Source organism: Peromyscus maniculatus, chromosome 11, assembly GCF_049852395.1.
Source record: "Peromyscus maniculatus bairdii isolate BWxNUB_F1_BW_parent chromosome 11, HU_Pman_BW_mat_3.1, whole genome shotgun sequence".
NCBI lineage: Eukaryota > Metazoa > Chordata > Mammalia > Rodentia > Cricetidae > Peromyscus > Peromyscus maniculatus.
Window position 1 is genome coordinate 65,708,299 of NC_134862.1, and position 26,699 is coordinate 65,734,997.

The 26,699-nt window shown below is 45.8% G+C and overlaps 1 protein-coding gene across 5 annotated transcripts in view; it reads right to left on the reverse strand.

The window, feature by feature from the left end:
- Positions 1-1,025: 1,025 nt before the first annotated feature.
- Fam20b (FAM20B glycosaminoglycan xylosylkinase) overlaps positions 1,026-26,699 on the reverse strand; it is a 43,077-nt gene continuing 17,403 nt past the window's right edge. For all 5 annotated transcript variants that reach the window (XM_006973802.4, XM_076547741.1, XM_076547742.1 and 2 more), the window contains 6 exons: positions 25,265-25,351; positions 19,927-20,036; positions 12,274-12,445; positions 10,139-10,330; positions 8,796-8,855; positions 1,026-4,697 (listed from right to left, as the gene is read on the reverse strand). In XM_006973802.4, the coding sequence (XP_006973864.1) occupies positions 4,466-4,697; positions 8,796-8,855; positions 10,139-10,330; positions 12,274-12,445; positions 19,927-20,036; positions 25,265-25,351 (853 nt within the window). In that variant the 3' untranslated portion in view covers positions 1,026-4,465. The remainder of the gene's footprint in view (positions 4,698-8,795; positions 8,856-10,138; positions 10,331-12,273; positions 12,446-19,926; positions 20,037-25,264; positions 25,352-26,699) is intronic.

The window sequence follows — 26,699 nt, forward strand, 5'->3', positions numbered from 1 at the left end:
TTTATTTATTTATTTATTTATTTATTTATTTAAATATGTATACAGAAGAGGGCGCCAGATCTCATTACAGAGGGTTGTGAGCCACCATGTGGTTGCTGGGAATTGAACTCAGGGCCTCTGGAAGAGCAGTCAGTGCTCTTAACCTCTGAGCCATCTCTCTAACCCGGTGGTGCATGCCTTTAATCACAGCACTCGGGAGGCAGAGGCAGGCACATCTCTTGAGTTCAAGCTTGGTCTCCGGAGCAAGTTCCAGGGCAGCCAGGGCTACACAGAGAAACTGTCTCGAAAAAGAAGAGCTTAAAGGCTGAAGATGTGGCACTCCCACATTTAACAGGCTAGCAGCCATACATACATGTCAAATTTAGACCAGAATCTCCTTCAGTGGAAGTCCTGTGTGCACCTTAATCCTCACCTCCAAAATTCTTCCCTGTTTCTAGAACAAATTTACATTACTCCAGAGGCACCATACCCGCTGCCTCTACTCCACCATCGTGGACCCTTGTCCATCTGAACTGTAAACCCAAATAAACTTTTTCTTCTACAAGCTGCCTTGGTCATGGTGTTTTATCACAGCAGAGAGGCACACGTGTAATGTTCAAATGCTGGCGCAATTATGCAGCAAACCCAGAGGAAATCCAAACTGTGCTTGTCTGGTTGAGGGTTCAGATAGTGGATTTCCATTTCAAAAATGAAATTCTGGGTACCCTAAGAACTCTAATCAGGGAAATCAGCTCTGTTTCTGCCTGTAGTGTACTATGCTACTCAAAATTCCTAGTTCTTCATCTCGCAAGAAGCTTTGAGAAAAGTACTAAACATCCAGGAAGTCCTGAAGACTCTGAAGTCTGGTACAGCTGACTGTGTGGGTCTTCCAAGGACTTGTGAGGAGGACTATGGTGCTCACCGACTGGAAGCAATCCCTATGGAAGTTTAAGTAGAGGCACGAGGTGTAACATTTTGTCCTTTAAAAACAGGAAAATGGAATAGGAAGCACCAGGGAGAAAAAATGTATTAACAGGAAAACATGATACAATAATATATATTAAAATCTTTATTTTTCAGAATTGAAACCCATAGAACACTTAGAAATTTGTTTGGTGTCTTACCAAGTACAACCTCTGTCTGCACAACAGCTCCAAGAGGAAATCCTCGGCAGGTCAAACAAGAGGGCAGTGATGCCTACACCACCCTGAAATAAATTAGCTTCCCAGTAAGTTATTCCCAGCTTCCCCCAATAGTGTGTGACAGTGCAGTCCCAGCCCCACTCACCACCCAGACCAGAGAAGTACAGGGGACAAGCGGCCTCCCCTGGGAGCAAGTGTCAGGCAGGAGCAGACTGCTCAGGAGACACCCGGCGAACATTCTCACCTCTACTGGACAAGTCCTTTCTCAGCGTCAGTATTTCCTTGTGTCAAAGGAAATCCATTTTCCTTGGCAGAATACACCCAGGGCCACACTAACCCAAACTCCTCACCCCACCTTTCCTGAACCCAGGAGGCAGGCCGCAAGGGGCTTGCTGACAGCGGCTGTCTACTGATCGCAAGAGAAGGTCACTGCTGGCCAGAGATCAGGGAGGGACGAGCAGAGGCTGAAGGCGTGCGTACAGTGCGTGGAGACGGGAAGGCCAAGTGTGAGCGCTTTAGAGAAAAGAGGACTTTCTTTGGATGGTAGTGCTGTCTCCAGCTCTGGGAAAATAGAGAGGCTGTCAGGATTCACTTGCTAAAATAATCGGTAATAATGTACCCGGATTCCTCCACTTTCTCCTTAAAATTTAGTCTGACACTTTAAACCTGAGTGCAAACAGGGAGACATACCTTAAAAAATACCATTCACCATCAGCAAATCAGAGCCTGTTGTTTTAAAAGGGAATTATTGATAGCCCTCTCCCAAAGCACAATGCAGCCCAAGACTAAGGAACAGTTTTAGAATAGAAATTCTATACCCAAGTTTCCCACTGCGACCAGACACGTTTGAGAAGCGGAAGCAGATGAAGACGCAGCAGTGGCTCTGGTTTCTTGGACTTGTAGTAAATGTATTCATCTATGCGGATGCTCAGTTGGCAAACGTAATTTAGAATTGACCAAAATCCCTCTGATGACTTGATTATAACAGCCCAAATTCTAGTAAATGACCCCAAAAGAGGCCAGAGTTACAATACTTTTAAAAATGTATCTTTTTTGGCCTGGGTGGTGATGGCGCACGCCTTTAATCCCAGCACTCAGGAGGCAGAGCCAGGCAGATCTCTGTGAGTTCGAGGCCAGCCTGGGCTACAGAGTGAGTTCCAGGAAAGGCTCCAAAGCTACACAGAGAAACCCTGTCTCAAAAAACAAAAACAAACAAATAAATAAAAAAGTATATATTCCCCCCCCCCAGAACTTTGTGTCTATAAATTTGGGGCTAGGAGCTTATGGCTGCTCCACCCCTGCCTGCCACGCTGAGATCTGCCCAAATGTACCTTTCCTAGCTCACCCCAACCCCTAAGAACACAGATTTATATTCCAATTGCTGTGTCATGGACTCCACTGGCTCAATTCTAACCTCATCCACGGTGGACCTGAGGACCTGCTAAAGCCGTGAGTATGAAAACAAAGTGTGAAATGACTTTTCTGTAACTATTCTGGAGGAAAGATTAGACGTTTTTTCAAAGCAGCTTTTCAGTCTGTTCTCTTCCTCACAAGAATCTTGTGCCTTCAACATCCCAAGTGAGGTGTGTCCGCCAAAGTGCCGAGCCACACTCAGTCAACTGAGGTGAGGGAGGGCGGACTGCCGCCATCTGCTGGCTGACACTTTGCTAAGCACTAACCATGCTAACCTCAAGTTCAACTGTGAATTTCCTGGGACTTACACACCACATGGCCTGAAAACTGGACTCAATACCTCCTTTTACTAACACTATTTCAATGTTTTGTGCTAATATTTGTTTTCTTAAGTTCAATACCCAAATTTGAAAAAAAAAACTCAGCCTATTCCTTAATCTAACTCAAAATGTACATAAAATGTACAAACTTTGCTAATTTCATGCCTTTTAAAAGTTCTTCTAGGTTTCAACATGAGAAACCTAGGGTCTTAAACCCAGAAGGTAGCTGCATCTAAATGTCAAGCACAGCACTGAAAGGCTGTTCTTGACAGGAGTCCAGAATTGGACAAGAGGCAGAGGAATCACACAGTGCTGAGTGAGGACACCGTCCCTAGCCCGGTAACTTACCACAGCTGCTTACATGTCCAGTGACTGCCAACATACAGAACTGAGCCTAAACTTGACAGTGCTGCAAGGAGATGAAAGAATTCTACACCATGGGTTCAGAACGCCAAGCCAGAGGGAATCTGGATTTGATACAAACCGCAGCATTAAGGCTCTTTTTCAGTGTCAAGGCTCAGAAGGCTTAAATCTTACTGCTACCTGCGGGCCCGCATCACAAGCTGGGTCCAGCTACCAGCAAGACGCTTTCCCCTAAGAAAGGCACAGACAAGGCCATCAACCTCCCAGGGACAGCGGCATCACTGTCAAATGCCTCACACCTTAGAGAGCCAGGCATGGTTGCTCATACTTATAATCCTAGCAGGTGGACGGCTGAGGCAGGAGGACTGCTGCCAGTTCAAAGCCAGCCTGGGTTACACACTAAGTTCCCGGCCAGCATGGACTAGAGTAAGAGTCTACAGTTTACCTCAGAATAAACAATGCCAATGAGAGAAGGGGGTGGGGGGAGACCAAGATGGCAGAGATCACAGGGACCTAACATATTATTTCAGCTTGTTTTGCTACTTTGGGCAAAAGGTAGGCAAGGGGGTAAATTAGTGTCTGCAGGGGATCATGCTTGGGTTGTAATCGTATTTTCTCTAGAGACCATTTTGGTTAATTTGAACAGAACCTAAATACAGGGGAAGTTCATTTTCAGGACGTCAGTCATCTTCCTGGTTCTACAGCGTGAGTCCCTCCCTCCTCTCTTCCCTGAGATGTCAAATCCACAGCACTCAACAGCTAAGATCCCCAACACCCTCCTGCCTTTCTCTTCCTCCATCTTAGAAATGGGTCTCCTCCAGCACTGTGCTCTTTTGTCTGAACATTTTCAGTCTGACTAGTTCGGCCTTTTTTTGTTTTTGCTTTTGTTTTTGCAGACACAAGGACTACAGAGTGAGTCTACAGAATCCATGGGTGTGGTGACGATGGCAAGGTTTACCGCAGACACGCACTTCCTCAGCCAGTGTCACACCTCTTTGTCCCTTGGTGTGGGGACAAGACTGACCAGAGCTGGTCCCCGCCGCTTGAACAGGCAACTTGGAGGCCGCCAGGTGAATCCAGAGACAAGCTCCCACGCAGACACTGCAGAGAACACCGGGCACTCCCGGGGCCACCCTGTCTTCTACACCAGAACCTGCTGCTGGCCACTTCCGGCTGTCACATGCCACTTGGAATTGATTGTGCTGTTTATCTTTGTAAAAATCAGTCCCACTTGTTTCCTGTTCAGAGTTACAAGTGGGAGAGTGGCATCCTGTCTTCCACCAGCACCGTGTCCACCCCAAACTGGTCAGTGCACTGCTTGATGGTGACCAGGACGTTCAGCAGCCGCTGGTCCACGGAGTCCAAGTGTGGATCAGAGAGCACTGGGGAGATGGGGTCGTGGGCCATGGCGGATTTTAAGGCAGACTTTAGCACTCCATTCTTCAGGTAGTTCAGTCTGTTCCAGGTGGAAACTCGAATGCTGGAAGAAAAAGGTTGAAAGGAAGTTATAGAACACCTCCCTAGCCAATCCAGGGTAAAGCTTGGATAGTAGGCAAGGTTTTTAAAAATCATTTATTTTTAAATATTTTTAAAATTATTTCAACTAAAAAAAATACCACTTCTATTTCAGACTTGCCTCTGTATCAGAAGTAAGCTGCATCGGCATGTGTAAGTTTTGGGGAGTAATTAGAGATATGTACAAAAATTTATACATATTCATTGCAGTAAGAGGAAAACCAAACCAATCTAAATGTCTAACACGTAAGAAATACTTCAAATTAAGGCTAATTCATCAGGGAAATATCATGCAGTCATTAAAAAGGTTTGAAAATTGAGTGGCACAGGGAAATGCCCATGATAATTATGTTAGAAATGACAAATTTGGAGAGAAAAACTTTCATTTCCTGTCTGTGGGGAAACTAAAGTATATAATTACTGTGATAAAACTACAGGATTACAATGACGTTCACTATGTTAACAGGAGTTACCCTTAGACACTCAGGGGTGACTGTAACCTCCTTATTCAAATATTTCTGTATTTTAAAAATTCTAATATTAATAGAAAAATAGTTACTATAAAAATACCCCTTTTTTTTTTTTGTTTTTTCGAGACAGGGTTTCTCTGTGTAGCTTTATGCCTTTCCTGGGACTCACTTGGTAGCCCAGGCTGGTCTCAAACTCACAGAGATCCGCCTGGCTCTGCCTCTCGAGTGCTGGGATTAAAGGCATGCGTCACCACTGCCTGGCGGAAAAATACCTATTTTTTGCTAAGAGATGATGGCACATGCCTTTAATTCCAGCACCGGGGAGGCAGAGGCAGGTGGATCTCTGAGTTTGAGGTCAGCCTGGCCTACCTAGTGAGTTCCAGGACAGCCAGGGCTACACAGAGAAATCCTGTCTCAATGCCCCACCCCACCAGAAAAAGAAAAATCTACTTTATTGGGGACAGAGATGGCTCAGCACCTAAGAGCACTTATTTCTCTTGGAGAGGACCTGTATTCAGTTTCCAGAACCTACTCTGAGCTGCTCACAGTTGCCTGTAACTCCAGCTCCAGGGGACCCAATGCCTTCTTCTGGCTTCTGCTGGCACTGCATTCAAGAACGCATAGTCCCACAGACAGACTGACAGACACACACACATACTTTAAACTTTTAAAGAGATTATCTATTTTCCTAAGTTATTTCACTACCTGATTGCTATGGTTTAGGTATTTTCCCTGATAAAATCCCATTGGTATTCAGTTAGCACTGTAACAGTACTAATAAGATCTGAGACCCTAAAGAGGTGGGTGACCAATGAGGGCAGAGCGTTCAGTGGAGCGATGCTGCCCTGTCTCCTGCCAAGTGGCTAACAGTGAGAAAGTTCTCTCAGGGTGCCAGGGTTTTGATACTGGGCTTCTCAGCTTCTAGAGCTGTGAGCCAATCAATTTCTGTTCTAGGTTGGTAAGATGGCTTAACAGGTAAAGGCAGTTGCCACATAAGCCTGGTGATGGAGTTTGACCCCTGGAAACCGTGTCAAAGGTGGATGGAAAGAGTCAAGTACGTAAGTTGTTCTCTGACCTCCACTGTACACCTGGCACACAAGCCCACACCTACACAATGCATACGAACACACGCACTAAAATAAGTTTAAAGGGAATGTCTCGGTCTGTGACTTTCTATTACAGCAGGATGAAACAGACTAACTGACCAACTAAAGAGAACTGGTTCATCTCAGAAGTTCTTACCTCTTTGTGGGTACAGGAGTAGTAACCGGACAGAATGTGGGTACAGTATAAGTAACCAGGCAGGAAGAAATGTCTGACTTTGAGAGAAGTAGACTGTTTTATAGCTACTTAAAGTAAGGAAGATGGATCTTTGTACAAGGATTTGGGCAGTTTTCTATTCTGAATTGTGTTACAGCTGCAGAGAGCGCCACGCTTCTCCGGTGGAACAGAGCTTTACTTGACTGACCACACCTACTTCACACTTCTATATGCTTCTCCAAAACGGACAGAGTTCCTTGCATCGCGTCTCTTCCTAAGCTTCTCAGAAGAGGGCCAGTGCAGCACGAAGGGGCTCTCTCAGCAGAGTCTGTAGTTTAGTGACGCAGAGCCCAGGCACATTCTCAGAAGACAGAAGCCCCTGAAGTCGCAGCCTCATCCGATAACTCCCCTGAGGTCCTTTCTCAGACAGGGTCTCCCGTAGCCCAGGAAGCCCCTGGATTTGCTGTACAGCTCAGAATGACACTCCTTTCCCTTCTACCACCCCCAGCTGCTGGGTTACAGCACTCTGGTTCCTGAGGCGGGCTGCTTTCTTTCTTTCTTTTTTATTTTCTATTTTTTGAGATAGGGTTTCTCTGTATAAGTCTTAGTTGTCCTGGAACTCGCTTTGTAGACCATGCTGGCCTCGAACTCACAGAGATCCACCTGCCTCTGCCTCCCAACTACTGGGATTAAAGGCGTGCGCCACCACTGCCCGGCTGCTGAGGCTTTCTTGACGTAAGTACCAGTATGGCATGTGCCAAATCTGATTCACTCTGTGGGCCCACAAATGTGCCTTGAAGGTGGCCCAGAAGCTCTCAGAGTCATCACTTCCTCTGCAGGTCAGGACACTGGCTGCTGACTGCCTGCCTGTATCCCACCTGCTCTCAGTGTTCCAATATTAGTAAGGAGAATTAGGGCTGTCCAGGTAAATAAATATTACTATCTAAAGAAATGTTCCCTACTGACAAAGAAAAAGCTGAGCACGTGGCACAGACTTGTACATAAGCCCAGTACTTGGGAGACTGAGGCAAGGATTCTGGAATTTTGAAGGCAGCCTAGGTTGTGCAGTGAGACCCTGTAGAAGAGAAACAGGAAGGGCCAGGGAAGAACTAGGGAAGGAGGGAATGGAAGGAAGGAGAGAGGGTGGATGGAGATGGGTGGGCTGAGGAGCTCAGTCAGTGCAGTGCTCGGCAAGCAGGAGGACTCGAGTGTGATCCCTACCACGCCCGTAAAAAGAAGCTGCGCGCAGTACTACATATGTGTAAACCCCGAGTAGGGAGATGGAGACACCGGGATCTTGGGGCTTAACGGCGCCAGCCTAGCCTACTTGGTGAGTTCCAGGGCAACGAAAGCCTTGTCTAAAAAAGAAGGAGGTGGACAGCTCCTGAGGAGGACACCAAGACTGTCCTCTAGCGCGCGCACACACACACACACGCATCCTTGCACACATACATCAGCATGAGTGTGTGTGTGGAGGGTAGAGCATAGCTCAATGGTAAAGTACTTGCTTAGGAGGCACAAGACCCTGGATGTAGTCCCAGCACTGGAAAGACAGACAGACAGACAGACAAGGGAAAAAAGAAAGGCGGCAAAGCCACAGGAGCTGTGTCTGGGCTGACAGCACCAGGCTGTTCGCAGACCTGCTTTCCGCAGCCAGAGGAGGCAAATCCTGCCGGCTCTTGACATGCAAACCTCAAGGTCGGGGGGGGGTGGGGGGTGGGGTGGGGGGGTGTTGGTCCATTTTCTTGATTTACTTCTCAATTCCTTTATTCTCTAATATACTAAATCACTTATTAAATACTTAGAGGAAGTTATTTTTGGATTAGGTAATTTCAAACTAAGATACACAAACTCCAGGTGGGAGAATTGGAACCAATGGGAAACCAGACACAGCAACCGAGAGTACAGATTACAACAGACTCAAAACAATAATTTAAAATTTTTTGAGACTGTCTCACTCTGTAGCCCTGGCTGGCCTGGAACTCACCATGTAGGACAGAGTAGCCTCAAACTCACAGAGATCCACCTGCTTTTGCATCCTCGGTGCTGAGGTTAAAGCCTAGCTAGTCTGTTTTTAGTAGGTGGTAGGGATATTAAGCCACCCACACACATATTACTACAGACACCACAAACTTACTGATGCAAAATTCACAATGAATTCTGAGCTTTGCGTGACTGCCTCTGCGTTCCCCTCAGCACTGTCAGGGTTCACAGGGGTTCTGGCTGCAGAAGTAGGAAAAGCAACTGGGAGGCTTTCCTGTCACGAGAACCGATGTCCTGGTACCTGACCCCGAAGAGGCAATGCAGGCAGACACACCCGCGTCATAACTTACATGCAGCACTGATAGAGAGGTGCAAGGATGCTTCTCTCATCCAGCGAGGGGTTCCCAAAGCTGAAAGTTAAATGACGACAGTCAGTTAGTACAAGTAGTTGTTCCTTTCAGCATCAAAGCAAGAGCATGTTCTGTAAAAACCAACTGTGATCCTAGATAATTTCATGCTCCAACAGATCAAATCATTTAAATTAAAAATAAGCCTGGCATGACTAATTAGACACAGGATCATTAACAGCCTGAACTAAAGTATCAAACAGTAAATGAACTCGTGTAACGAGGACCCTTTCCTGCCTCGATGTGGGACCACAGCTGTGGCGCCACACTCAGTCTCCAGTGCAGAGACAAGGCAGAAATCCTAAGTCAGTACAGTTTTTAAACGGTGTGGTGAGAACTCCCTGCTAGAGTCCCCAAAGGGCAGGTGGATGGGACTTCCAGAAAACCGTACTCCTGCAAGCAGACCGGCTGACAGCTTCAAACCAGACAGACTGCCCAGGGGCTTGCAGAGGCTGAGACAGAACAACTCAAAGCAGACACAGAAATGGATTCCATTAGGAAAGGAATGGTGATCTGGGAAAACGGTCCCTCTTTGGGGTGAAACCGAGTTTCTTTGTGTAGCCTTGGCTGTTCTGAAATTTGCTCTGTAGACCAGGAAGGTCTCAAACTCACAGAGATCCGCCTGCCTCTGCCTCCCAAGTCCTGGGATTAAAGGCGTGCGCCGTCGTCGCCACCACCGCCCGACCCCTTCCATTCTTTCCCTGGACTCCTCCTTAATGACTGGAGGAGGACCCCTAGCCCTGATGATAGTGCAGAAAGAGCAGCTGCTATCCTTTGAACAGTTCTGCTGCCCACAAACTCCTGCTGCTATTGAATCCTCAACGCAAGGCTATTAGGAGGTGAGGCTGTTGGGAGAGTAAGTCCAGCATCGTTTTGATCCCAAGTCCTCACATCCCAGGCCCCAGGCTCATCTGCCAAGGCACTAGTTGCCAGCCCGTAGCACTACTGAGGTGAGGACGTCTCCAGGAGGTGGGGCCCAGCAGAGGGAAGTTAATTCGCTGGTGTGCATTCTTGATGGGGATTTGAGACCCTGGCTTCTTTTCATCGTTGTTCTCTGCTTCCCAAAGGCCAGGAGGCCAGCAGCTTTGCTCTACATGTGCTCTCAGCCCTAATGATTCTGCCTCATCACAGGCCTCCAACAATGAAGACAACAAACCTCGGAAACCGTCAACTGAAATGAGCATTTCATTCCCACTAGTTGACTTGTGGCAGCGTTTGTTTCAGAGGGCTGAGCAGCCCAGGACCCTAGAGAATGCACACAGACGGACAACACAGTCTTGCTGTACCTTTTGGCATTATCAAGAAGGATAAGCATGCTAGCGCCTTCATCGTCTTGAAAGCTTTCATAGTGGTGGCGGTCGGCATTGCCAATCAAGTAATCGAAGACAGCAGTGTCAATGATGTCCAAGAGGCGTGGGCCTGAGTCGTAAGGGGACGTTTTCTTCACAGCATCGCAGTAGCTCTCATCATATTCCCACCTGGAGGCAAGGAGCATCACAAGGGTTACTGAGTGCCAGCTACACCTGACTAGAGTTTAGCCCCTGAGAGTCCTACAAAAGCCATATGCTAACAGTTTGGTTGTCAGCTGTGATGTTATTAGGAGGTGGGGCTTGTGGTAGGAAGTTAAGCTACGAGAGCAAGCCTAGGGGGAGGATATGGCTACCCTGGCCTTCTTCTCACTGTCTGCTTGCTAGCCACCATGAGAGAGGGACTTTGCCCCACAGCATCTGTGTGCTGCCTCGATACTGTATTACCACAGCCTCACCGCAACAGAGCAGCCCTCGCTGGGCTGAGACTTTAGGAACTGTGAGCCAAAAGAACCTTTCTTCTTTTAAAACCCTAGGCATTTTGTTAGTGACAGAAAGCTAATGAAGAACATTGGTACCAAGATAGGGTCATTGTTGGGACTATCTCTGACAGCGAGATTCAAAAGCCTTTGGAATTGGTTTGCAAGATTAGAAAAGTTTAAGATGCAAACTAAGGAAAGCAGGGGATGCTGGAAGCACAGATTACTGGAGGGTTCTGGAAGGGTAAGAGGCTGGCAGGAAGACAGACCGCAAAAGCTGTGTTGACAGGTTTGGATGCAACAGGAACTCCACTGGGAAGAAGCATATTAGAGGCTGACCATGTTATATTCTGGAGAAATATACTCTACGTTTGGACATATCCTGAGACTCTGTGGAATGGCTTATATGGTAGAGGCAATTTCAAAGCAGCAATATGGGAATTACTGGTTGCTTTTAGTCGTATTTACTGTGAGAAGTAGAAGCAAAACGCAGAGCAGAAGATCTGAAAAACTTGTAGTTGAACCAGGAAAGACGCACATATAAAGTTCAAGCCAAGAGGGGTACAGATGCTGAAAAAACTAACACCATTAAAAAAGCCCAGTGTGCACTAGGGTGGCAGGAAAGGCATCTGGAGGCATCCCAGGAACCTGCAAGATGCTGCCCATCTCAGGCTAAACCTCTGTGTTCAAGCATCAAGACACTGTGATTCACAAGGGCCTGGATAAGCTCAAAACAGTGCCAGACCCTGGCATCATCCAAGTGATGCTGTGTTGCAGGCACACAGACTGGAAGAACTGCAGAGCCACTTCCACTGAGGAGATTCTAAAGGGGTCTTGAGAGGTTGACAGACAGGGTTGGAATTCCTACAAACGGTCCAAGAGTGTGATGCACGAAGCCGTGAGAGTAAAGCTGCTGCTATGGCTATATTTAAAAACGAAAACAAAATGTTTTAGTGTGTGTGTGTGTGTGTGTGTATGTGTGTGTGTGTGTGTGTAAGTGTATGCATGCAACCACATGCGTACAGTTGCTGGTGGAGGCCAGCAAAGGCCCTTTGATTCCTGAAGCTGAAGTTAGAGGTAGTCATGAGCTCCAAATGTGAGAGCTGGAAATCAAAGTCAAGTCCTCTGCAAGATCAGCAAATGCTCTTGACCCCTGAGCTACCTCTCCAGGCCCCCATGGTTCATATTTTAAATGTCCCCTAAAGACCATGTACGTAAGCCCTGGTTCAGCCTCGGCTGAAGAGATGATGGGGATATTCCAGGGAGTCCCTGCCTAGAGGGATTCCTCCCGGCCTTTTCTTGTCTTTGCTTTCCAGAAGCGACGGGATAAGCAGCCTCTGCCACCACATGCTTCTGTAATGATGTACTGTGCCACCAGAGGCCCAAAGCAATGTGGCTGAGTGACTCTGGACCGAACTTCTCAAACTGTGAGCCACAATTAATCTTTCCTCTTCTTAGTGATAGAAAGATGGCTGACACATTAGCACTGCTGAAAACAGGGACAAGACCTACCTCGCAGGCTTACCCATAATGGGCAATTCTTTGTACTCCTGAACTGACGGCTGGCTTCTATTCAGGAAGGGCAACTGGTGTGGTATAGCAAAGAATTAAGTCATGGCTCACAGGAGCATTTACCTGGCCAGTTTGCCTTCTCGGTAAGTCCTGCCCCAGGGGTGTCGATGTTTCTGCAGAGGCCACACATCTGGGAGCCAAAGCGTGATGGCTCCCTCCATCATGTCTCCATCAGCACAGGCTGGCTCTGTTTCTCGGCAGTAATAGCACTTCCCATAGAAACACGTGTTATTCCCTGCAGGATGGAAATGAGCCAGACAGACTTAGGGAAGAAAATTAAGAAGCCAAATTCTCCCCCAAGCAAGATCAAACAGCTAAGTACACAGGCATCATGAACATTAAAATCCTATACAGGTAATAAAAGCAGACAGTATAGAACAATCCCCGATGGATGAGAAGCTATACTAGAAAGCCAATCTTCCCATGTTTCCCTTCTACCCAGCCGCTCTCCTGGAAGTGAACTACCATCAGTCTCGCTCTCAACTCAAAGGAATTAATGGAAAACAATGTCTTCCTGTCCTTTATCAGAGCTGAGGTTTTGGCCAAAGTGCCCAGAGGAGAGAGAGTTTGGTCCCATGTGGGGGAGGCAGGAGCAGGTAAGAAAATACTCTGAGGGTAATGGGAACTAGTTTTCTCACAGATGGAGAAGGAAGAAAAGCAAGATGGTCAGAGTAAATCCTGTCGTGAATGAGAATAAGATACTGGTTTTAATCCACACCCAGAGATAAAGACACAGGCGTGTGTGTGTGTGTGTGTGTGTGTGTGTGTGTGTGTGTGTGTGTGTGCATTTGTATGTGCACCTGTGTGTATATACATGTATTTCCTACTCTACCCTTGAAGAGAACCTAGAAACAATGAGATCCAGGACTTATTCAAACATCGGTTCCCCATCCTTCTCCCTCTCTCTTCTCGTGGCAATAGGGCCTCATACACTCGAGGCAAGTACTCTACCACTCAGCTATATACCCAGCCCTCTTCTTACTTTTTGAGGCAGGCCTTGAACTTGCAAGACCTCTTGCCACAACCTCCCAACTAGCTGCAATTAGAGGCTTAAACCACAAGCTTCACATATCATTTTCTAAAGACCATTTTAGCGCTACATTAAAGAGGGGGGTTCACTGAACCAGCAGCTCCTCCAGGGCTGAGTCAGGGAAGGTTGGACTACCCTGCCATCACCAGCAGTAAGGAAGTACTCAGAGAACAATGAGACCATTCCAAGGACCTGAGCTGGACTGTAGGGTTCCCAATGGCTACATCTGTGGCAGGCAGAATATCAACATTAAAAAAAAAAAAAAAAAAAGTAAGAAGCTGTGTGGTGGCGGTGCACGCCTTTAGTCCCAGCACTCAGGATGCAGAGCTAGGTAGATCTCTGTGAGTTCGAGGCCAGCCTGGTCTACAGAGTGAGATCCAGGACAGGCACCAAAACTACACAGAGAAACCTGTCTCAGGAAAAAAAAAATCACTTATTGGGGCTGGAGAGATGACTCAGAGGTTAAGAACACTGGCTGTTCTTCCAGATGTCCTGAGTTCAATTCCCAGCACCCACATGGTGGCTCACAACCAACTGTAATAAGATCTGGCGCCCTCTTCTGGCCTGCAGGCATACATGCAAACAGAACACTGTATATATAATAAATAAATAAATCTTTTTAAAAAAAGTAAGAAATTGCAACTAAGAAAGTCAAACTCAGTGAGTTCATCACGATATGAATAAAGAAATGCATGAGAGGGGAGTTCTCTCTAAATAGAATGTCTACCAAGAAAGTACAAAGCAATAACAGAATTTAAAAAGTACCATTTCACAACTATCGTAATAACTGATTCTAACACAAATGATCAATGTGCTAAACCTGGGGATGAAAGTTTGGTAAGGAATGGAATATTTATGTAGTTCTGCCTGGGGATGGGATGCTAGGTGGCAGAGCATATTCTTAGCATGCATGAGGCTCTAGAGTCAAGGCCCACCTCAGTATTGGGAGGGGGTGGGAAAGCAACTGGGTATTAATATAGTTGAAGAGTACCCTGTATAAATAACACCTCCCCAGCTCTGGGACTATAACTGCATGCCACCACCATGCTTAGGTTGGGAGGCTGAGGCCTTTTACATTATTAAAAAATAATTTATTTAATTTTATGTTCATTGGTGTGAGGACATCAGATCCCTTGGAACTGGAGTTACAGACAGCTGTGATCTGCAAGACGGATGCTGGGAATTGAACCCAGGTCCTCTGGAAGGGCAGTCAGTGCTCTTACTCTCTTCAACCCCAAGGCCTTTTACATTATGATAACTAGTCAATAGTCCCCTCTTTTTGACGGGCATGGTAGTGCACATCTTCAATCTCAGTACTTGGGGAAAGCAGAGGCAGTGGGATCTCTGTGAGTTTGAGGTCAGGTTGGTCTACATAGGGAGTACCAAGACAGCCAGGGCTACATAAAGAGGCCCTGCCTCACAATAAAAACCAAAGTAAAACCAGTCAACTGGGGCTGGAGAGATGGCTTCGTGGTTAAGAACACTGGTTGCTCTTCCAGAACAGCCGGGTTCAATTCCCAGCACCACATGGCAGCTCACAACTGTCTGTAACTCCAGTTCCAGGAGACCTAGCCTCACTAGGGCACTGCACACACACACTACACAGACATACATGCAGGCAAAACACCCATCCATATAAAATAAAAATAAATAATTTAGCCAGGCGTTGGTGGCACACGCCTTTAATCCCAGCACTCGGGAGGCAGAGGCAGGCGGATCTCTGTGAGTTCGAGGCCAGCCTGGGCTACCAAGTGAGCTCCAGGAAAGGCGCAAAGCTACACAGAGAAACCCTGTCTCGAAAAACCAAAAAATAAAAAAATAATAATAATAAAAAAAAATAAAAATAAATAAATAAATAATTTAAATGGAAAAAAAAAAAAAAAGAAAAAGAAAACCAACCAACCAAAAGGCTCTCTTTGCTCTTATTTTAGGATCATTTTCAGGTTTTTACTTCTTATGACCTTTAAAATAGTCTTGTTTGTTTCTACTCAATATTTGTTAGTATTTCTAATGTAATCCAGTTGTTAAATTTATAATTTTCAATTTCTGTAATTATAAGCATTCTCTATGTGTTACTTTCAATTGGTTGAAATAAGTTTTGAAAGAAGTCTTAAGGTTTGTGGGCAGTGGTGGCGCACACCTTTAATCCCAGCATGGGAGGCAGAGGCAGGTGGATCTCTGAGTTTGAGGCCAGCCTGGTCTACAGAATTGAGTTCCAGGACAGCCAGGGCTACACAGAGAAACCCAGTCTTGAACTCCCCTCTCCTCAAAAAGAGAGAGAGATCTTAAGGTAGAGAGAGTGATGTAACAGCTTTGGGGTGTGCTATAGTTGATTAGGTTCTGTGTAGTACATACTGTGCTGGACCTGGGAAATAAAAGCAGGTGGAGACAGGTTCATCTCTAGGCCTTGCTAGGCAACCAGCCGAGCTGGGGAGCTCCATGCCAGGGAAAGACCCTGTCTCAAAAACAACACAAGGAAGACGTGCCCGAGAACCAGCAGCCAAGCTGCCCTCTAGCCTTCCTGAACACATGCACATACAAAAGACAGAACACAAATGGCTCTTGAACAGATGGACAGATGCTACACAGGAAACAAACAAACAAAAACCCCAAAAGTTTTAGGATGCATTATTATTAGTGTTGTTGTTTGGAGACAGGGTTTCTCTGTGTAGCCCTGGCTGTCCTGGAACTCGCTCTGTAGACCAGGTTGGCCTCAAAACTCAAGAGATCTGCCTGCCTCTGCCTCCTGTGTGCTGGGATTAGAGGTGTGCGCCACCACTGCCTGGCTCAGGATGCATTATTAATGATACTGGGGGGGAGGGGGGTTGCATATATTGTCATGGGTAAAGTAGTTAAGTGTCTATGAGGGGTAATGTGACCACCATCCACTAAAATTCACAGTGACCTAGCACTTCAACTTTTGGAAATTTCTGCCCATGTGTGAAGTAGCATATGTACAAACTAATTCTGGGCAACAATAGTTATAAATACAAAATAGTGGAGTAATATGCTGGTCCAATAAGGGACTGGTTATATGAATTTATGGCAGACTCATATAATAGAACACTTTGTAACTAGTTGTGATCTTGGTCCTCAATTTGAGTACATCTGGAATCAACTGAAACCCAAGTTAGGCACACCTGTGAGGGTTTTCTTGATCAGACTATTTGAAGCAGAAAGCCCCACCCGAAATCTGGCCACACATTTTGGTGGCAGTCCACATAAAAGGACATAGAAGGAAACTTCTGCCTGGCCTTCTTACCCTCACTCTTGCTGGCAATCCATCTACCTTGTTGCTGAGACATTCCTTCACTGGTGCTGGAACTAACTTCTTGGGGATTCCAATGCAGACTGAAGACCAGCAGCTCTCCAGGAGTCCTCTAGGACTCCACTGCCAGATTGAGACTGCTGTCCATCAGCGTCCTGGATAAACAATACTGGATTCTTGGCCTTCCCACTGTGAGATAGGCACGGTTGAGCTCCTCAGACCCCAGCCTGTAAGCTGGTCTAATAAAGCCCCTTTATATATATTTTCCATTCTATCAGTTCTGTTCCTTTAGAGAACTCTGAACAATGCATTGGGCAAACACAAAAGAACAGAGAAGTTCTTAAATGTAATACGAAAGGGTTTTTCCAAGACAGGGTTTCTCTGTGTAGCTTTGGTTCCAGTCCTGGAGCTCGCTTTGTAGACCAAGCTGGCCTCGAACTCACAGAGATCCACCTGGCTCTGCTTCCCGAGTGCTGGGATTAAAGGTGTGTGTCACCACTGCCCAGCACGAAAGGTTTTTATAATATATTAAGTAAAAAGAATGAGATGCAGAAGTTATTAATAGTATGCTGTAGATTGTGTAGAATGGTAGAACTAAATATAAATATATGTTTATATTCATACAAAAGGAAACAATTATTAAGAGAGGTTAGTGCTTAGGCTAAGAAGAAAGAATAAGATGCAGAAGTATGTATAGTATACTATATAGTATGTAGAAGGTAGTATTAAATATGAACATGTATGTATATAAAAAGAAATAAAGAACTAGTAGAGGAATTGGAAAACATGTTACTGTAGTCCTTTTGATGCTTGACGCATGTTAACAAACTGAATAAATTATTGATTCAAAAAATGAAAACACACACACACACACAAACAAAACAAAACAAAACAAAAAAACCTAAGAAATTAAGACAATCTATGGGGTAAAATCCAAACACTTGAGTTTGGTAAATAAGAGTCTTATTTAGGGAAAGAAGTATAATGTATTAGGTTCTTATCTAATGTGGTTTATTCAGATTTCTGGAGTTAAAATATAAATTTGGGAGTTGGGGCTGGAGATCAAACCCAGAGACTTGTGCATACTAAGTGCTCTCACTGAGCTATATAAAATGTAAACTACTTTAGTAAGGGACTGCATGATGCTGAGCATGTAATTACAGCCCTTCAAGCATGCTCACTGCTCTGCTGTCAGGGTGAAAAGGAAAGACGTCTATCCCAATGCTTAGTGTGAGACCAATCAACAGCATCTATTCCTCTCAATAATAGGGCTAAGTGTGCTTTTCCTGACTTCAGTATCCCCATTACACTCTGTGAGCCTGAGCCTTGGCCTCTGACCACTTCCTGGACATACTCAACGGCAGAAACTGCTTTTCTGATTACTGAAGTTCTCCTTCCTCTCCTTGGGTGAACTATCAGATCTAAGTCTCCATCTCAGGCTTTTCTCCATTAGCTACACTAATGACTAGTTCATATAAACTCCTAGATGATCCTGAAACAAAATATCCAGAATCCGATGCATTCTGCATGCTATCCTTTTCCACACACCCCTCAGTTAACTGCTGTATTCACTTGACTATCCAATCTAGAAATGTGGAGTCATTCTTCAGTTCCCCTCCCTGCTTACTGCTCCTCCGAGCTGAGACGTTCATCACACTGTTCACATTCGTTCGTGAATCTCTCTTAATCCCTCTATCCCATCCTTAGCTTAGTTCTGTCTCTTGAAATCACTTCAACAGCCCGCCAGGGCTCTCATCTTCTCATCCCCCCATCACTATTCACTGTCTACAATACTGCCAAAATTAACTTTGTAAATTCAAATATGATTACTTCATGTTCAGATTCTCTAAATAGCCCCCCAATGCCCGAGGGGAGTCCTGACCCCTCAGCATGATGCACAGGCCCTTCAGTGACCCTGTCCTGACTGCTTCCTCTCCTCAGTGCCGAACCCACACACAGCTTCCCCTTGAGCTCACACTTGTGCCTCCTGTACTCCTACTCACCCTGTCCATCTGTCCTCAGGCTCCACCAATGTTACCTCGGGGGCTAGTGGGGTAAGCTGGGTAGAAATGAAATCACAACTATTTTCACAAACCTCTTTCTGAAATTTAGTATTTCAATCAATTACAATAGGAACCCTAACATTAGAATTTCTTGCCACCTTGTCACTAAAATTAATCAGAGTTTCCCGTATTGTATTACCATCCTTGCAGTTTGGTTTTCTGAGACAGGTATTGCTTTACCTCATTTTTAAGTATAAATCTATTCATTCTAGTAAAAAGCAAGGTGAAGTTCATTTTCAATGTCTGTTTCAACATTTATGCAATGAAGGAGAACACTGAATCACCAAAAAGTCCCCACCAAGAAGAGGCCAAGACAAGAGAACACAGCACCTCTAAATTCTTCTTGTTTTACCATGCTTCCAACGAGAACAAGACTGACAGACCCCTGCGCATCATGGTAGGCTAATGAGAACCAGGGCCGGCGAGTCATACCGAGCTCCATGAAGTATACACTAATCCTTGGGAGGAGAGGAGTGGCCCAAATGCAGTTCTACAATGGAGCTCTAGTTGCCCTCAGGAGCTGCTTCAGGCTTCTTCAATTCTCTATTATTTATTTATGTGTGTATATGTTTATTCGGAGGGGCACACACGTGGAGACCAGAAGTTGATATCAAATGCCTTCCTCAATTGCTCTCCACCTTATGTTTTAAGCCAGGGTCTCTCACTGAACCTGGAGCATAACACCAACTTGATTACACTGAGTGAATTTCTAATTTCTCACTAGAATTATAGGTGCCCCTTCTATACCTGTTTTTTTTTTTTTTTTTTTTAACCTGGTATGGGGATCCGAACTCAGGTCTTCGTGCTTGCATGGCACACACTTTACTGGCTGAGCCATCTCCCAGCCCCTGGCTTCCCCACTTCCCAGGAGAAGGTTCTCAAGAGAACTCATGTATACAAAATAAACCACGGGGCAATGGTGGCACACATCTTTAATCCCAGCACTTGGGAGGCAGAGGCAGGAGGATCTCTGTGAGTTCAAGGCCAGCCTGGTCTACAAAGTGAGTTCCAGGACAGCCAGGACTGTTACACAAAGAAACCCTGTCTTGAAAAACAAACCAACAAACAAAACAAAAGCCAGGACAATGATTTGCACACAGTATCATTTTAGTGCAAATCTTCCATTTGAGACTTACTGGAAGATTAAGCAGAAACAGCTATCACTTTCACTATTGGAAAGTGACTTCACTTCTTTCCTTAAGAAGTATATAGTAGGGGGAATTCTCACTTCCCGTTCTCACCATTAGACTTAATTCCCACACTAACATGAGAGCAGACTTTAGCTTGTTCAGCGATGCCCCATTATTTACCTTACTGACCATGCCCCTATTTAAACACCCTCCATCGTCTCTTACCTACAGTTAGGAAGGTGCTCAGCAGCTGCTCTGTGGCCACAGGCTTGATCTCCGTCCTCAGATTAATGTATCTGCCAACCACCAAGGGAGCTCGGCGGAAACCCAGAATCCTAGTTTTGAAGGTTGAAGAGAGAAGAGAGAAATCTTTGGGGATGTATTTTAAGTTAAGTCTCAAAAACCGTGGTCAATCCCACTAAAAGGTTTTGGAGGTTGTAGGTAGGTGAGTTAATCTTGGTTTTTGGAGGTACATATGTTCATGAGTTTGTCAAGATGTACATTACTCAACCAGCGAAAAGTGTAAGGAACTGTTAAGTCTATGGGACAGGAATACGGGCTTATCACAGTACCCTCTGCTTCTGTTAGAAAATTTTCATAATCAAAACCAGAAACACATGTTAACAATGCATTAGAAAATACCATGCTTAAACTCAGATGGTTCAAAGCTTTGATAAAACTTTGACGAACTGCGAACTGACCCAAACAACACGCCCACAGGACTGTTTAAATAAGGACACATTCGAAGGCCTTTCTTTCTAATAGTTAAACACTAGAAAATACTTTCTTTTCTTTTCTTTTTGTTTAGTTTTTTTCCTACTTTTATTGATTCTTTGCAGATTTCACATCATGCATCCCAATCCCACTCATCTCCCCATCCCCCTCCTCTGCGCTCCACCCTTGCAACTTGCCCCCAAAATTTAAAAACCAAAAACCAACAACCAAACAAACAAAGGGAGAAGAGTCTCATCATGGAGGCTGTAGTGTGGCCGCTGAGTCACACCATTAACCCTTTAGTTCTTTCATCTTTACTTGCAAGTGTCCATCACAGCGAGTGGTCTGTCTGGCTTCTGCCACATCACCAACAGTGGCCCTCACCGGGACTCTCTTGGACAGCCTGTTGTTTGTTGTCCTGTGTCATGGGATCCTGCATTCTGGATCTGTAGGTTCATCCCCTTCACATGCTCCAACAGTTCACAGATGAGATGGATGTTGGGGTAGGCTAACTTACAGCCCTGGTTCCTGCCCTGGGTGGCGGCTGGGGTAGTCAGCCCGCCAGCTTTCCCCCACTGTCACCACCCAGGTAAGCTCCCCATCACTGCCGTGGCCAGCCCACCCAACACAGCACTCAGCAAGGAGCAGGGCCAGTTCTCTTGCTCCAGGTCCGTGGGTCAGATCACCCACACTCCCACCAGCAGGGCCAGCTCCACTGTCTTGCCTAGGCGAGGTGCAGCCTCCTTCTCTCTCTCTATTCCTATAGGGGGCAGACATGAGGGGGGCTTGAGTCAGCTCCTCTGAGTCTTTAAGTCCTGACAACAGGGTTAGCTGTACTGCGCTGCAGCTGGTGAGGGGCAGGGCTAGTTCTCCCTGACCCCAGGGCCAGCCCCCTTGCCTGTCCCAGGTAGCAAGGGGTGGGAGAGAGAGGGCTTTTTTCCCTCACCCACGTCACCACATGACAGACGAGGGGGACCGGGTCAGCTCTGTGTACTCACGCCCCCAGGGCTGGCTCACCTGTGTCCCTGACAACGGGAGTAGCTCTAGTGTGCTGCCCAGGTGAGGGGCATGCCCAAGGTGAGGGGTGTGGCCTTTGATGGCAACATGGACCATGGACATCTATACAAGTTCCTGGCTGTGGTAAGACCACAGATCGAAACATGGTCCTAGGCCATAGCCTGGGCTCAGACACCCCCTGGCCCTGATGGCAGCAAATCCCACCAGGTTAAGCACAGGCCCCCCCCCCCGGGGGGGTCATCCCAGACCCCTGGCATCAGCATGGCTTCCAATGGTCTCAGGAGCTATGCACATCCACTCAGACCCTGGCTGCTGTAGGGCCACGGACCCAGACATGGCCCTCAGCAGCAGCCCTGCCTGGATGACACTCTGGCCCCCAGTTGACAGCGCTGGCCATTCAACTTGGCATGGCCCAGTAGTGGCATGGCCCTTGGAGACTAACATGGCCACAGGATATGACCTAGACCCGGGGTATCTATGTGGCCTTTGGTGGTACCATGGGCCACCGGACATCAACAAATACCCTGGCTGTGGTAGGACCATGGACCCAGACATTGTCCTTGGCGGCAGCCCGGGCCCGGATGTCACCATGGCCCCAGACCCCAGTGCAGACCACTCAGATCAGCACGGCCCCTGCAGCAGCACGGCCCTTGGACACCTATCTGGTCCCAGGTGGTGGCCCAGACCACAGCTCTCTACACAGCCCTCAGTGACGACAGGAGCCACAGACATCAACTCATGCCTCCTTAGCTGCTTCAGGGCACCAGACCAAGACTGGCCCTTAGCAACAGTCCAGGCCTGGGCATCACCTTGGACTCAGGTGGCAAGCAGGCCATTCGAATCAGCCTGAGTCTCACTGCCCTCACCTCTCCAGACCTGCCTCTCCTCTGCCCATCAACTGCTCCACCTCTCTCTTCCACCTCCTACCTGTACTAGCTCACCATAATGGTGTCTGACTGCCCCGTACCGTAGGCACCTGGTGGCACTTGGCTGAATCGTGCTCCAGCCAGATGTATAGCACGGTGCACAGCTGTTGCTATCATCATGGCCAGGGGCTGGAGTCCCCAGGCAGCTCCTGGTTTTGAGTCCTGCCCCTGCCAGCCATCTGGCATGGCAAGGAGCTCTGTTGCTTTTGAGACAGTCTTACTATGCAGCCTTGGCTGGGTTAGGTCTGCTAGGCAGACCACTGTGTGGCTTCAAACTCAGAGATCCTTTGCCTTCCAAGAGCTGGGATAAAGTTGTGCACCACCACACCTATTATTTTCTTTTAAAATGACATTTCCTGGTTAAAAAAAAATACACATTCCCTCAAGAAAATTTAGAGGTTCAGAACTTAAAAACTAACAGCATCCTAATTCCCAAGTCTGGCAACTGACATTTTGCATAAGCATTTTCTCTCACAGTTGCGTAAATATACAGGTATGTATAAACATCACATACAGGTCACTTATCTTCTTTCTTTCTAAACAGGATTTCACTGTAGCCCAGGTTACCTGTGAATTCAACAGAATTCTCCTGCCTCAGCCTCTCAAGTGCTGGGATTACAGGTAGAAGCCAGCATACCTGGCTTAATAGTAACCATACCTATACAGAGAATTCTTCACTATTTAACAAACTAACGCTATGAAAAGATATATTTTGCCAATAATTGGGGGTGGGAGGTAACAAAATAAAATAATAATGATATATCACTCTACACATATAAGACTGATGAAATTCACTATGTTGGGTATACTGATCCAGAAGTGAGAAAATAAGGCTTTCTTCATGATCTGCTGGTGTCCAATAAACAGAAACCAGAAGGTTTGGAGGGAAGAAAGTAGACAGATAAGGTTCGAACAGTCTAATTCTAGTATGCCATTAAATGAGGAGTTGGACCTTTAAAAGGCTGCAAACATTCATAGTATTATAAGCAGTCATTTAATTTTTTCCCTATCTAGAGATACTAAGTTCTTATCAAGTTTTCTCTACTACAAAATGCTAGTAAGATATGTGTGTATCTATATACTTAAAATTTTTCTTTTTTCTTTTCATAGTACTTCCTAGAAATATTTTAGATATATGCACCAAAATGTAGTTATTCATTCAAAGTCTATGAACAGTAATATTTCTGATACAAAACAACAACAAAATTAACAATGCTCTAAGTAGTATATGAATTCAATAAATTCCTGACAATAAAACATTATCCTTAAAAAGTCTTTGTGATTTCAGCAGGTGAGAATAGAAAGTGATGGTTTCCAAAGCATTTTAAATATCGCAGTGACAAGAAACCTGTCCCGTGTTTATTAGCATTAATAACCGCAGTTACTCTTTACTACCTACGGTATTTAGTTAAAGTCTTCTTTAAACACTAGCCAAGGCTAGCCCCAAACGCCTGCTTCTCTTCCTTTAGCTGTCTAAGCACAGGAATTACAGGTATGCACCACATGCTCAGGCCCGCTTCTGTTCTTTCTTTTATTAAATATATTTATTTCACTTTATATGTATGAATGTTTTACCTGCACGTATGTATGCACACAGCCTGAATGCCTGTTGGAGTCCCTGAAACTGGGGATAGAGACGGCTGTATGGGTACAAGGAATCGAACCCAGGTCCTCAGGAAGAGCAACAAGTACTCTTACCCACTAAGCGATCTCTCCAGCCCCAGTCCTCTGTGTTTGTGAGGACCATATTCTACTACAATGTGTGTACGGAAAAATATGAGTTTCTTCCTAATCCAGAAAAAGACAAAATTTGGCCTTTTCTTTTGGGATCTCCTCGTATGTTTTTAAAAAGCTTCTCTTTCTCCTGCTGTCCCTTCACGGCTGGGGTTCAAGCCACCTCCCACCCGAGCCCACAATCATGTCTCTTAGTGTTGTCAGACTGGAAAGAGTACAGGTGAGGAGAAACTGGGATACCAGAGTTGGCTAAGGGGACCTGTGAAAACAGTATCCATCACTCTGGAGGGTCTCCATATCCCCAGTTTTCTGAGATGAAGTCTTGCTATGTCGAGGTTGGTTTTAATCTCACTATGGAGCCCAAGCCAGCCTTGAATTCCCAGCCCTTGTGTCTTTGTCTCGTTTCTACAGAGATTACAGGTGTGTGCCACCACAACTAGCTACTTATATTAGTTATATATTAGAAGTCATGGTGATTTTGTTGTTGTTTCTTTAAAAAAAAAAAAAACTACTTTGATTTTGAAGCTGTGTATGTTTTGTATAAAGAACAACAAAGCCCATTCTCAATTCCATGCTGTGTATGTTCAGTTATGGGGATAAATAAGTCAGTATTACTCACAACAGAAACAAAACAGCAAGGCTATGAGGCCCAATTAATATCTTCAACCATGACGACATAAGGCATGCCAAGAATGAAGAGAAGTAATAGGAAGTAAAGTCTAGGATTAAAAATACTTAGCCCTGTTGGGGCTGGACAGATGGCTCTGGCTAGGAGGACTTGCTGCTCTTGCAGAAGACCTAGATTTGGTTCCCAGAATCCCCACAGCAGCCCACAACCATCTGTACCTCCAGTTCCAGGGACTCCAGTGCCCTCCTCTGGCCTTCCTGGGCACTAGACACACATGCGATGCACAGACATACATACAAGCAAAACACTACTCATACACTCACATATATATGTATATACATAGGAAAAATAAATGTCTTAAAAAGATTTATTGTGTTTTTTTATGCAGCACCCAAATATTGGGTATTTACAGAACTACAATGGCACTATTTCATAAGCTATGAACAGGGACCACGCCCATGTTATTGCCACATCTCTCATTTCTTAAGGAAGTCCAGTTATCTCTGAAAGAGATGATGAAAAGGACCCATAAGAGAGTACACACCTGTCCAGGTGAAAAGCTGCCACCTCTGCGTTGTGTCTGTCATAACCAGCATACGGCTCCCCTTCTACCACAAAGTCTCTGCTGTACCTGCAAGGACGGGAGGCAGACAGGCAGGAATGACGTCAGTGTCGGAAATGACAGAACAAGAGGTAGAGAACCACTTCAGCAAGCCTGATCTGTTCCACACTCCCCTGTCAACCCTGAGAACTGGGTGTTCGCACACACGGCTGGTAGATGAAGAGATGAGTTCAGACAAAAACCAGACACTGTTTCTACCTCAGCAATCATTCTTTGAACAAAACATAGATGACATTGGGTTTACTTCTAAAAAAGTCTTGTGGTGCAGTGGGGGTTTTTTTGGGCAGGGTGGGGGGGTGGGGGGGGGGTGGAGTGGGTTGTTTGTTTTCTTTTGTTTTTTTGGTTTTTGGAGACTGGGTTTCTGTGTGGCCCTCCAGGCTGGTCTCAAACGCAGAGATGTGCCTGTCTCTGCCTCCCCAGTGCTGGGATTAAAGGCGTGCGCCACCACCCCCCGGCCAGTGTAGTTTAAGTACAACAACCACAAGGTGAGTTTCTGGAAAGAAAGAAAGAACCATCTTTGTATCTCTAGCATAGCATTCCACTCAGAATTGTGCTGCTTAATAAATGTCTTAAAATGCTTATTAATATAACCGAAAAAGCAAAGAACGCCTTTGCTTACCAGAATGCCTATTGTAAGGCTTAGAGGAGACTTTAAATTTGGAGGAGGGGAGAAGCTCTTCCTGACACCTCTGTTTAATGAAATGGCAAAGGTACTTCTGCCAACAGTAGTCTGAGTAACCATTCCTGCTCTCTTTTCAAGTTTATCCTGGACTAGCAGTGACAGGCTAGCCTTGAGCAAACCCTTTCTGTTCTGTGTCTAGAGATTCTTATCTGTAAGACCAGGGACTGCACCAAAGTATTTCTAAGGTCTCTTTCATCTTAAACAGCATTCTGATGGATTTATGCCACAGGCATGACATAAAGGAAAACTGGAGGGCTGACTCAGTGGTTACGAGCACTTGCTGCTCTTCCAGAGGACCCTGGTTCAATTCCCATGGCAGCTCACAACTGTCTGTAACTTCAGTTTGTGAGACCCAACACCCATGGCAAAACACCAATGTACGTGGAAAAACAAAACAAAAACAAACTGGAAGGTTTCTTTCAATGCTTTTTTTTTTTTTTTTTTTTTTTAAAGTTTCCTCTGTGTGGACCAGGCTGACCTTGAAGTCACAGAGATCTGCCTGCCTCTGCCTCCCGAGTGCTGGGGTTAAAGGCGGGCCCACCACCGCCTGACTCAAGTGACTCATTTTTACAGATATACTTTAAACTTGTTCACTGGGAAGGAAAAAGCACCTAGCTCACCTACAGCTGCTCACTGCTCCTGAATCAGCAGGGAGCTATAGGGCTTTAGAAGCAG